The following is a 12344-nucleotide window of genomic DNA, read 5'->3' as shown; positions in this document are numbered from 1 at the left end:
GATGAGGATTAAATCAACCAGCACATAGGAGGCACCAGAACGGTGCCCCGTACAGGCTAAGTGCTCAATGAATACTAGTGTTCTTGTTAGACACCATTTAATCAATCATCAGCGATGGCGAAAACTTCAGCATCAAGTCACAGCTGAGCTAGAAAAGGGATGTATTTCTCCTCAATTCTGACCCAGGCTCCAGTCACTAGTTTCTACCTGGTCCTGAGTCCACCAAGGCACACGAGAGGGAACAGAGTTCTCACGTCAAAAACCCACCCTCCCGAGGGTGGAAGGCCCCAGTACCCACCAGTGTGCCCATCGGACATCAACGGGATCCTTTTACTCGCTGCGAGCACTTAACTGCTTATAAATAATAAAAAAGAGCGAGGGAGGGTGCAGTCTCTGGGAGGTGACGGGAGGGAGGGCTGGACCCTCGGGCATCTTTCAATAGACCTCTTTTCACTTGTGCTCATTTGAATGCATTTCTGTTCCCTGAAATAATACCAATTATTGAACACTTACTATGTGCTAAACTCTGCACATACAGAATAGTGTTTTCTCACACCACTGTGAGAAACAGCCACTATTATGGATCCCATTTTCGGGATGAGGAAACGGGTACAGAGAGGCAAGTAACCTGCCCCCAAATCAAAGAACTATTAAGTAGCAGAGCCACGATTAAAACTCAGGCCAGCTGCTCCACAGCCCATACCCTAAACCGCTAGGCTGTGTAAGTCTGACCCAAAAAGGATTAAGCCCAAGGCACAGAAAGGAAACACCCTTGTGGTTGGCTCATGAGAGATGACGAAAACAAAAGTCACCCTGAAGACCATAAAAACAAATGGCACCAGACGGGGTGGAGTGAACGCATGATGGGGTCTAGTACGTGGCTCCTACCGTGGGTCCCTCTCACTCTTCAGAGACTAACAAGCCTCAGTTTAAGCAATATACACCTGCTCCCAGTCTGTGACCTTGGGTCTGAGAAATAGGTATGCTACACATTTTTTCACTCTCAAATTTAAAAAAAAAATCACAGATATGAATTCTAAGGAAGGTGATTAACCCAGAGACAATTTAAAAAACAAAACACAAAAAACCCTGCACCCTCGCCCAGTCATCATCCACTTCCACTCCTCCCCGAGGCAACGTGTGTGTCTGTGGGGAGGAGGGTGTCAGACCTTCTCATCCCCACTCTACGACAGTCAGAAAGGAGCTGGCCAAGAACCACCAGGCAGAAAAACCAAAACCAAAAGTAGTAACAACAAAGTGAGAACACTCGTATAAAAATGAGGGATGCCTCACAGCTGGGCCCAAACTCGGTCTTTGGGGTATTTTTGTTAAATTATTAGGTTAGTGATAATATATATTAAAAAGTGTTTTGTTTTCTTTTTTTAAAAAAAGAGATTCATCGGTAGGATGGAAATACATGTTAAAAAGTCAGGCCTCCAAGTAGCCAGCCTCTTGAGGATTTTAAAATTCTTTTTAAAAAAAATCATCTTGCGTTCCCCTGAGACAGATTCCAGACACGCTGAGTGGCCCCTGGGGCTAATGGGATTGATTCTGGGTTTACGGTTAACTGGAGCCTCACCATTCTCAGAGGCGGGCAGCGGCACGCTGCAGACCATAGCACAGGTCCAGGACATCCACAGGTCCAGGACATCCACGATAGTCTGGGAGAAGGAAGTCTCCAGACTCAGATTTAATTTTTAAAGACAAATCAAACAGAGAAGGGAGCATTGTGATGCTGGAAGAGGACCTACTGGAGAGTGCTGAATCCAGTGGCTGTGGCCGTGCTGGTGGAAGGAGCACACTTCCTGAGCTGACAGACAAAATTAGCAGCTAATGTGATAACTAACCATTCCATAATGAAACTATCTGGCACCCTTGTTGGCTTCCGGCTGTGGTTAATCTGCCCTGGAACTCTGCTAGCTGCTTGGGCTTCTCCCCAGGGCTCCCTTCTCAGCCCTCCTGTCCGTCCCAGGTAAGGATGACGCACTCTGCACTCTCTCTCCCGCACTGCGCTTGTTTTTTTCAATGCACTGTCTTTCCCATCCTACCTCTAGCCCAGACCTCCTTTCAAAAACTCAGCCAGTGCCCTAAGGAACCCCAGAGGACACAGGAAGTGGGTGGAAAATGGCCCAGGCACCCCTGTGGAGTCAGAGTCAGCTCCACTTACCATGCAGGGATGGAGGTGCCGTGGGCCTCTACCTACTGTCTGAATCACTGGGAAGGGACCAGAGCCTGGACTTGGGCCAGGTCTGCCTGTGTTGGGGCGAAGCTGGGCTCTAAGGAAGAGCTCGGCACCTGGCGCAGTACCTGGTTGGAAGGAGGAGGGGGGTGTATATTGTGAAATAGGGACATGGATGGAGGGATGGACAGATAGATGGACGGATGGACAGTCACATGAGAGTGGAAATAAACCTTTTCTTCCCAGAGCTAGCACTCCTTCTCGGCTCAGGCCACAGTCAAACAGGCTGAGATTTTTCTCAGGTACCCATAGGAAGAGAGGCACACGGAGACAAGGGAAAAAAGAGAGAAAAAGTATCAATGCCCCAACCCTAAAGCATCATTTAACTCTGCCAAGTCTTCAGCCTTGAGAAAGAGGTGGAGAAACAGACATTCCTGTGCTGCTGGAGGGATTTTAGGCAGGGACAGCCTTTCCTGGAGGGCTCATTGTATCAAAAGCTGTAATTCATGTTGTACGTCTACAAATTTATAGAAGACCATCACACTATGCTCAGACAATTCTGTATAAGGACAGTCAATGCGGGATTGTTAATAAAAAAAGAAAATTAACTCACAAAAGCCCAACAGGCTTACCTTCCTGTCCACCCCCAGTCCCTGGACAAACTCAGAAGACTGCCTTCTCCCGAGGGTTTGGCGGGACCCCATTAAATCAGTGAAGCCAAACATGGAACATTCACATCATGTGGATGCAGAGTGGAAAGGGGAATGGCTCACCTCACTCCTTGAGCTTCACGCACCGTCGAGCATGCTGCTGCAGGACAGCAACACCTTCTCAAGTGCCCCGTTTGTACATTAATTAAAAGACTCATCTTATTTCCCAAGGGAGGAGACATGGCCTTTCATAACATCCCTGCCTCCCATGTCCTCTTCTCCACCCCTCCTGATCTCTGAAAATTCAAGAGGAATAAATGGCATCTTGAGTGGAATTCTCGGGAGCCCCACTGTGTGCTTTGTCAAGGATGGAAGCTGAAGAGCAGCTCCAGCACAGCCAGGACTCATCACTACCTAATTTGGAGACACTTAAAAAAAAATCAAGGAGGTGGCATCAGAAACCCAATTAACCAGCTGCTTGAACGAGGAAACAAATCATGCCACAGGAGAGGAATAAGCCGAGTTCTCTGCCTCGCCTGTCCCGTGGAGAAAGCTTGCATTCAAATCAAATCACACGGCAGAGAATAAGGGCGCTTTCACCAATACTGACACCACAGCATGGAAAATTTTCTCTACAAAGGGAAACTGACATAAGCTATGAGAAGTTCGCTCTTGAAAAAGGATTATGGCCTCTGGGTATATCCATTCAGTTCTGACCACATCTGAGTTTCTGGCTTAGGAAGCTGGGGCTCAAGGGGACATCCTTCTCCCAACACTCTCATGGATGCCACAGCTGGGCACACTAACGCTTACCTGGTTCCTTCGGCCAATACGATTTGGTCCCGGAGGCTTCGTGGGGGACCTGATGCTCTGGGGGCTCCCACCATTCTCGGCAACCTTCCCTACGCTCATTACCGCTGACATCATGGTGTTGATGGAAGACAAATCTGAACCTTCCAAGCCAACGGGCGAACTTGACATCATTGGGACAAAGGTTTAAGCTTCTAGGAAGCCTCGGCCACAGAACTGAAAATCAGAAATTGCTGATGTGATCAATGGGAAGTTTAGGCTTCTGTCACAACCAGGTGGCAGTGGCCATGGCTGCCACCACTGCAGTCGGGTTAAAACCCCTTCTTCAATTCAAGCTGACACTCATATGACTCCTATGACTTAAGCTTTCATCTAAACCAAGTGCTGTCATACCAAACCGATAACCTTGCTTCCTTTCTGAGCATGTGCCACCGACGAAGCTGCCCGAGGCAGGTCTTTCTGCCTTTCCTAAGCTTTCATTAGGGAGAGTGGGAAAGGCTACAACAATTAGGAAGCCTAGGAGCTGCCATCTGGCCAGCACCCACCTAACAGCCTAACTCACTTACTGCTGTGTGCATGTTCTAGACCTAACAACTAAGGATGAGAAACCTCAGCTTTCACTTAAACTCCAGGCTACAATACCGTGATTTTAATGGGGAGCCCGAACTGTTAAGACAACTGAGAAGCCAACGCTATCACCCAACACTATAACCAAATTTCAAATCAGCATAAAAAAGACTGTTTCTTAAAACATGCAAGTACATAATATAGCTGTACCCCAGAAAATGGACAGAAGAAAACCCAGCCCCCACTGCCAATCACCTCCATTTTCTGCCCCAACTGATATACTGTGAGACCTTCCCCTGCTGTAGCAATCGCCCACGTGGAGGAGGAAATGAGGTTGGGTTCACTTCTTTTTTTTTCTTCTCTGGTATCACTCGCTGACACTGGAAGGGAAGCAAAGGCAAAAAGGTTCAGTGAAGAAAAAACAGAAACCATTTGTTTACTCTAATCTCAGACCACTATATTCCCAAGACTACAGGGAACAGTGTGAGAGGAGGCGGCTAACTCTTCTTTTTCTTCCAAAACCACGTTCTGTGGTTGTTTTTCACCCTTAACTGATGTGCCCTACAGTGCTGTCACCCTCACTCCCAACAGCCAAAACGATTCTGTGGTATTTTATTTTCTGAAGCTCATATTTATATCCATACAGCAAACTTTCTCTCATACTCTACTCCTGTCTCCCACAAGGACTCTCAAGACTCCCACTTGACCATCTCCCGCCTCCCCCTAAAACTGACCAAAGATAAGGCAGTAAAGGAGTCAGAGTCTGAAGGCTAAAACCTCTAAAGGCTCAGAGTCTAGGAGGGACTAGGTCAGACTTTAAAGAAACTTGGTAATACAAATAGGTTGACTAAAGGGAAAACTACAGCCCATGTACACATCAAACTTTACTTCTCCAGGCCTTTTCTAGTTATGCTTCTTCCATAGAAGTACTATGGCTACAGGTATGGCCAGAAGTAAGTCTCCAGGTCAACTGTTTCCCTTATTTTATCTGGGAAGATATTCTCTAGCCACACATCCTGTCATGCTCCAGTGTGCATTAAATTCTTCAAGTCCACAGCTGCCTCAGAGATCAAGCTAATTATCTCAGGAGCAAAGTGAATACTTAGGAACAACACCAGAAAGAATGTGATGTCTTGTGGTTCCTCCTCCAACTCTAGGAGAAGCGACCTAGGATGTGACAAACAGTAACACCCAGAGCAGCTGCAAACGTGTCCAGCAGCAGAGCAGGAAAGCCTGGGGACATAACTTTATTAAGTGATGCTGCCATCAGCTGAGAGGTCCCGAGCTAAAACCTTACTCAAGAGCCAAAGAGAAGCTCAGGAACAGTACTTTCCTTGTCAAAAGACAAAATGTGCCTTCCTTTTAGTAGACATTTTGAAGATATGACTCTAATACTTTCCCAAATGGTAAGTCAGAGGACTAACTACCAAACATACAACTTAAGACCACTGATCCAGCCTCACCCCTCACATCTTTCCCATTAAAAGAGGAAATCTTGGGGCTTCCCTGGTGGCGCAGTGGTTGAGAGTCCGCCTGCCGATGCAAGGGACACGGGTTTGTGCCCCGGTCCGGGAGGATCCCACATGCCGCAGAGCGGCTGGGCCCGTGAGCCATGGCCACTGAGCCTGCGTGTCCGGAGCCTGTGCTCCGCAATGGGAGAGGCCACAGCAGTTAGAGGCCCCCGCGTACCACAAAAAAAAAAACAAAAAAGAGGAAACCTTGAGCCGGCAAGCCGCCTGCCGCAACTAAGACCTGGTACAACCAAATAAATAATAAATTAAAAATAAATAAATAAAAATACACATTAAATTAAAAAAAAAATAAAGAGGAAACCTTGGTCCAAAATTAAAACAAACAAGAAAACAACAAACAACACCCCCCAAACCCCAAAGCTGTTGTCTTTCCATGAAGTTTCCTTCACATATGGAAGACCATTTAAACTTATTAAAAATTGTACTTTAAAACTTCCAATTTTGACTGTCTTTGAAAGTTTATTTGGGAGAGTCCTCTCTAGGAAGAAACATTCAACACGAGTACACACATACAGAAGTATACACATACCTCATTTTCTTTCTTAAAGGATCTCTAACAAAAGTATCATCAGTTCCTCAGAATTGCTGCCATCAATCAGCATACAATTAGTTCCTCGATTCAAGTAAGGGGACGCCTTCTATACCCAAACCGTCTCATTCTTTTAAATATATATCCCCCATGGTTTTAATGTACATCAAATTATAAAATAAATGACTAGAAATCTTTATTGCAATTACATTATGTCAGTAAAAATAAAGTTAACCTTTCCACCAATTTATAGTGGGAGTTTAGATGATCTTGCTTTTGTCCTATTACTATACTTAGAGAAGAAAAGTGTGGTAGAGTTTTTCAGACCAGGAATAGATTAGAGAAAACACCTTTTAGATAAATATAAAATTATAAGTTATAGAAAACATATTCTAATTCTTTCACTGAGTAGGGAAAGAAAATGGAAAAAAGGGAAATGGTCAATATGAAAATTAACAAAAAATATATTCATCAAAAAGAGCCAAAGTGCCAGTAAGAATTTTTGTCACAATCATTATAACATCAAAGATACATTCTTGCAAGCTACCTACATGTCCTAAATATAGAAAACCCAGCAATAGTCACAACAGTTAACCAACCTAAGCGCTGAAAGTTGCAGGGGCTTATATCCCAACTGGAAAAGGAGAAAAGTCATGCAAACTTGCTATTTCCCATTTTGTCTGGACAGGAAGACATTTGCTAAATTTATTTCCCCTTTGGGATAAAGTGTGAAGTGTGACACTACCCACTGAGGACACCAAGATCACCTACATTCACTTCCTTTTCCTTGTTTAAATGTAAGTAAATAGTAATATTTTTTTTAAAATACAGACTCTTCTCATCTTTGATCAGAAAGAGCAATTAACAAAATGAAACTCCCAGTTACACTGTCTGACAAGAAGAACGGTCACTGGACTCGTCCCTGAAAAGCTGTTTCAGAAGCAAAACCCAAACCAGCCTCTCAGACCTGTTCGAAGATTTTCCTCCAGTTTGCGCTTGTGTGTTATGCGTGAGGTCTCCTTTAGGGAGGATGGAGCAGGAAGAAGGGCAGGGACCTGGTTGTGAAACAATGCAGCCCATTGTTCCCGGTCAGAAAACACAAATCCACCTTAACATTAAGGTGCATTTATGCACTAATTTAACCAGAAGCCAGCAGCCAGAATTAGTCAATTCTACCTACCCCACGCCCGACCGTGGACCACACTAGAGCAGCAATCCAAACTGACCAACCTAAACCTTCTGATACTCAATCTCAGGGGGTGAAAGATAGGTTTAACAGTTTAAGGTCCATTTACAAAGCACACTTTCTTTATAAATACTTATAGTCCGTATATTTTCATTCTCTCCTCTGCTCCCTGACACCATCCTACACATCAGCTCCATCACTGCAAATTAAAAAATAATAATAATAACCATAATAAACAAAATAAAAATAAAAATCACTGGCCCCATTCTAGTACAATCTCCTCCAGCTGCAACCAGAGAGGAGTGGGAACCCAGATGAGGCCCCCAAATCACAGACATGAAAGGAAATCGTCATCTCTATTGACATGGCCAAGTGGACTGGCCTGGTGTTCCAGTTCTGAACACAAAGAGTTCAAATCTGCGGGTGGGAAGGAAGAAGCGGGGAACGGGGGTGCCTGCAGCACTGCTTCCTGTGAGCCAGGTCCTCGGCACGCTTCCTGGGACTCCTCACCCCACACCCCCGGCTCTTAGGTGCAGAATAACTAGCAGTGCACAGGGAGAGCTTCGCCTGGTTTGTACCAAAACCTCAGGAGGACCCCAAGCAGAGGGTGGACCGCTCAATGGGGACATGGGGAGGGGAGGGAAGACAACATTCAAAGTTACTGTGACTCAAGGAGTGTCAATAAAGTTTAACTGACCTGTTTATCTTCGTCTTATCAAGCTGGCTCTCCTTACTGAGGAGCTGGCGCTGGCTGGGCCCAAGCGTGGACAGGGTCACACCTCAAAGCCACCACCTCTGGAACAGATTGGAGCAACCTACAAAAACAAGAAAAGGTGACATTAAGAGGGAGTCCAGACCAGACAGGATCCTGTCTCTGTATCATTTTCTCCACTTATACCACTGGGAGTCACAAATTAAGGACAACAGCATTTCCCATCCCCTGCCTGCACTTATAAGCAAGCTTCCAGCAACTAGGTCAATTACACCCGAGCAAGAGCAACTGGAATCGAGTGTGGCGTGGACGGAAGGAACCCCCAAAGCACATGCCCCAACAACATCGAGGGCGTCATCACGTGCAAATGGCCGAGACCAATGGCTCCAAGCGAAGCTTTGAGCATCTGAATGGCATGCTGACAGCAGGTGCTGATGGACCGCCATTTTAAAAGGAAGAGAAGAAAAGACCACACTAAGTGCTATCAGAAACAGAAGGAGAAAAGAAGAGAGTTGAAAGTAAAACATATGGAACTAAACAGCCCCTTAAGTAAAGCAGTGACTATTATGCCTTTTCCTGAGTGGTGGGGAAAATGTCCACAACAGTTCAAATAGGACCAAAGGTGTATCTTTTCCTTTCTGTAGGGAAGATACAGAAAACCCCTCAAATTACACATGCCCTTTGAGAGTTTGAGAAAGTCTGCTCTGGGGTGCCAGGGGCCTCAAACCCCCGACCTGGGAGAATGCTGTGTCTGGCCCTCTGCAAACTCAGAGAGACCTAGAACACAGCATTTCCCAGAACTACACGTCCAGAGAAGATGCAAGAAATGTTTAACAAAAACCTAGAAGATAAACAAAATTGATAAACCTTTAGCCAAACTCAACAAGAAAAAGAGGGACAGGATGCAAATCAATAAAATTAGAAATGAAAAAGGAGAAGTTACAACGGACATCGCAGAAATACAAAGCATCCTAAGAGACTACTACAAGCAACTCTATTCCAATAAAATGGACAACCTAGAAGAAATGGACAAGTTCTTAGAAAGGTATAACCTTCCAAGGCTGAACCAGGAAGAAATAGAAAATATGAACAGACCAATCACAAATAATGAAATTGAAACTGTGATTAAAAATCTTCCAACAGGGCTTTCCTGGTGGCCCAGTGGTTAAGAATCTGCCTGCCAAGGCAGGGGACACGGGTTTGAGCCCTGATCTGGGAAGATCCCACATGCCGCAGAGCAACTAAGCCTGTGCGCCACAACTACTGAGCCTGCGCTCTAGAGCCCGCGAGCCACAACTACTGAAGCCCGCGAGCCACAACTACTGAAGCCCGCGCGCCTAGAACCCATGCTCTGCAACAAGAGAAGCCACCTCAATGAGAAGCCCACGCACCCCAATGAAGAGTAGCCCCTGCTCACCGCAACTAGAGAAAGCCCGCGTGCAGCAACAAAGACCCAATGCAGCCAAAAATAAATCAATAAAATTTATATTTAAAAAATCTTCCAACAAACAAAAGTCCAGGACCAGATGGCTTCACGGGTGAATTCTATCAAACATTTAAAGAAGAGCTAACACCCATGCTTCTCAAACTCTTCCAAAAAATTGTGGAGGAAGGAATACTCCCAAACTCATTCTATAAGGCCAGCATTACCCTGATACAAAAACCAGACAAAGATACTACAAAAAAAGAAAATTACAGACCAATATCACTGATGAACATAGATGTAAAACTCCTCAACAAAACACTAGCAAACAGAATCCAACAACACATTAAAAGGATCATACACCATGATCAAGTGGGGTTTATCCCAGGGATGCAAGGATTCTTCAATATATGCAAATCAATCAATGTGATACACTAGATTAACAAATTGAAGAAGAAAAACCGTATGATCATCTCAATAGATGCAGAAAAGCTTTTGACAAAATTCAACACCCATGTATAACTGGTTCACTTAGTTATAAAGCAGAAACTAACACACCATTGTAAAGCAATTATACTCCAATAAAGATGTAAAAAAAAAAAATTCAACACCCATTTATGATAAAAACTCTCCAAAAAGTGGGCATAGAGGGAGCCTACCTCAACATAATAAAGGCCATATACGACAAACCCACAGCAAACATCATTCTCAATGGTGAAAAACTGAAAACATTTCCTCTAACATCAGGAATAAGACAAGGATGTCCACTCTCACCACTACTATTCCACATAGTTTTGGAATTCCTAGCCACAGCAATCAGAGAAGAAAAAGAAATAAAAGGAATCCAAATTGGAAAAGAAGTAAAACTGTCACTGTTTGCAGATGACATGATACTATACATAGAGAATCCTAAAGATTCCACCAGAAAACTACCGGAGCTAATCAATGAATTTGGTGAAATTGCAGGATACAAAATTAATGCTCAGAAATCTCCTGCATTCCTATACACTAACAACGGAAGATTAGAAAGAGAAATTAAGGAAAGAATCCCATTCACCATTGCAACAAAAAGAATAAAATACCTAGGAATAAACCTACCTAAGGAGGTAAAAGACCTGTACTCAGAAAACTATAAGACACCGATGAAAAAAATCAAAGATGACACAAACAGATGGAGAGATACACCATGTTCTTGGACTGGAAGAATCAATATTGTGAAGGTGACTATACTACCCAAAGCAATCTACAGATTCAATGCAATCCCTATCAAACTACCACTGGCATTTTTTACAGAACCAGAACAAAAACTCTTAAACTTTGTATGGAGACACAAAAAACCCCGAAGAGGGCTTCGCTGGTGGTGCAGTGGTTGAGAGTCCGCCTGCCGATGCAGGGGACACGGGTTCGTGTCCCGGTCCGGGAAGATCCCACATGCCGCGGAGCAGCTAGGCCCGTGAGCCATGGCCGCTAAGCCTGCGCGTCCTGAGCCTGTGCTCCGCAACGAGAGAGGCCACAACAGTGAGAGGCCCGCATACCGCAAAAAAAAAAAGACCCCGAAGAGCCAAAGCAGTCGTGAGGGAAAAAAACGGAGCTGGAGCAATCAGACTCCCTGACTTCAGGATATACTACAAAGCTACAGTAATCAAGACATTATGATACTGGCACAAAAACAGAAATATAGATCAATGGAACAGGCTAGAAAGCCCAGAGATAAACCCACGGACCTATGGTCAACTAATCTATGACAATGGAGGCAAGGATATACAATGGAAAAAAGACAGTCTCTTCAATAAGTGGTGCTGGGAAAAACTGGACAGCTACATGTAAAAGAATGAAATTAGAACACTCCCTAACACCACACACAAAAACAAACTCAAAATGGATTAGAGACCTAAATGTAAGACCGGACACTATAAAACTCTTAGAGGAAAACATAGGAAGAACACTCTTTGACATAAATAACAGCAAGATCTTTTTTGATCCCCCTCCCAGAGTAATGAAAATAAAAACAAAAATAAACAAATGGGACCTAATGAAACTTAAAAGCTTTTGCAAAGCAAAGGAAACTCCAAACACGACGAAAAGACAACCCTCAGAATGGGAGAGAATATCTGCAAACAAATCAACGGACAAAGGATTAATCTCCAAAATATATAAACAGCTCATGCAGCTAATATTAAACAAACAAACAACCCAATCAAAAAATGGGCAGAAGACCTAAACAGACATTTCTCCAAAGAAGACATACAGATGGCCAAGAAGCACATGAAAAACACTGCTCAACATCACTAATTATTAGAGAAATGCAAATCAAAACTACCATGAGGTATCACCTCATACCAATGAGAATGGGCATCATAAGAAAATCTACAAACAACAAATGCTGGAGAGGGTGTGGAGAAAAGGGAACCCTCTTGCACTGTTGGTGGGAATGTAAATTGATACAGCCACTATGGAGAACAGTATGGAGGTTCCTTAAAAAACTAAAACAGAACTACCACACGGCCTAGCAATCCCACTACCAGGCATATACCCTGAGAAAACCTTAATTCAAAAAGAGTCATGTAGGGCTTCCCTGGTGGCGCAGTGGTTGAGAGTCTGCCTGCCGATGCAGGGGACGCAGGTTTGTGCCCCTGGTCCGGGAAGATCCCACATGCCACAGAGTGGCTGGGCCTGTGAGCCATGGCCGCTGAGCCTGTGCTCCGCAATGGGAGAGGCCACAACAGTGAGAGGCCCGTGTACCGCAAAAAAAAAAA

At 44.5% G+C, this 12344-nt stretch overlaps 1 protein-coding gene across 10 annotated transcripts in view; it reads right to left on the bottom strand.

The window, feature by feature from the left end:
• RREB1 (ras responsive element binding protein 1) overlaps positions 1–12344 on the bottom strand; it is a 177781-nt gene that overhangs the window by 62082 nt on the left and 103355 nt on the right. For 9 of the 10 annotated variants that reach the window (XM_029242687.1, XM_029242685.1, XM_029242689.1 and 6 more), the window contains exons 2-4: positions 8151–8268; positions 4462–4586; positions 3643–3855 (exon numbers count right to left, since the gene is read on the bottom strand). In XM_029242687.1, coding sequence (XP_029098520.1) covers positions 3643–3813 — 171 coding nt within the window. In that variant the 5' untranslated portion in view covers positions 3814–3855; positions 4462–4586; positions 8151–8268. The other variant, XM_029242693.1, reaches the window with a different exon arrangement.

Source organism: Monodon monoceros, unplaced genomic scaffold, assembly GCF_005190385.1.
Source record: "Monodon monoceros isolate NGI ecotype Baffin Bay Population unplaced genomic scaffold, NGI_Narwhal_1 Super_Scaffold_3, whole genome shotgun sequence".
NCBI classification, from domain to species: Eukaryota; Metazoa; Chordata; class Mammalia; order Artiodactyla; family Monodontidae; genus Monodon; species Monodon monoceros.
The sequence above is the reverse complement of the archived record's forward strand: the minus strand, read 5'-3'. Positions and strand labels throughout refer to the sequence as shown.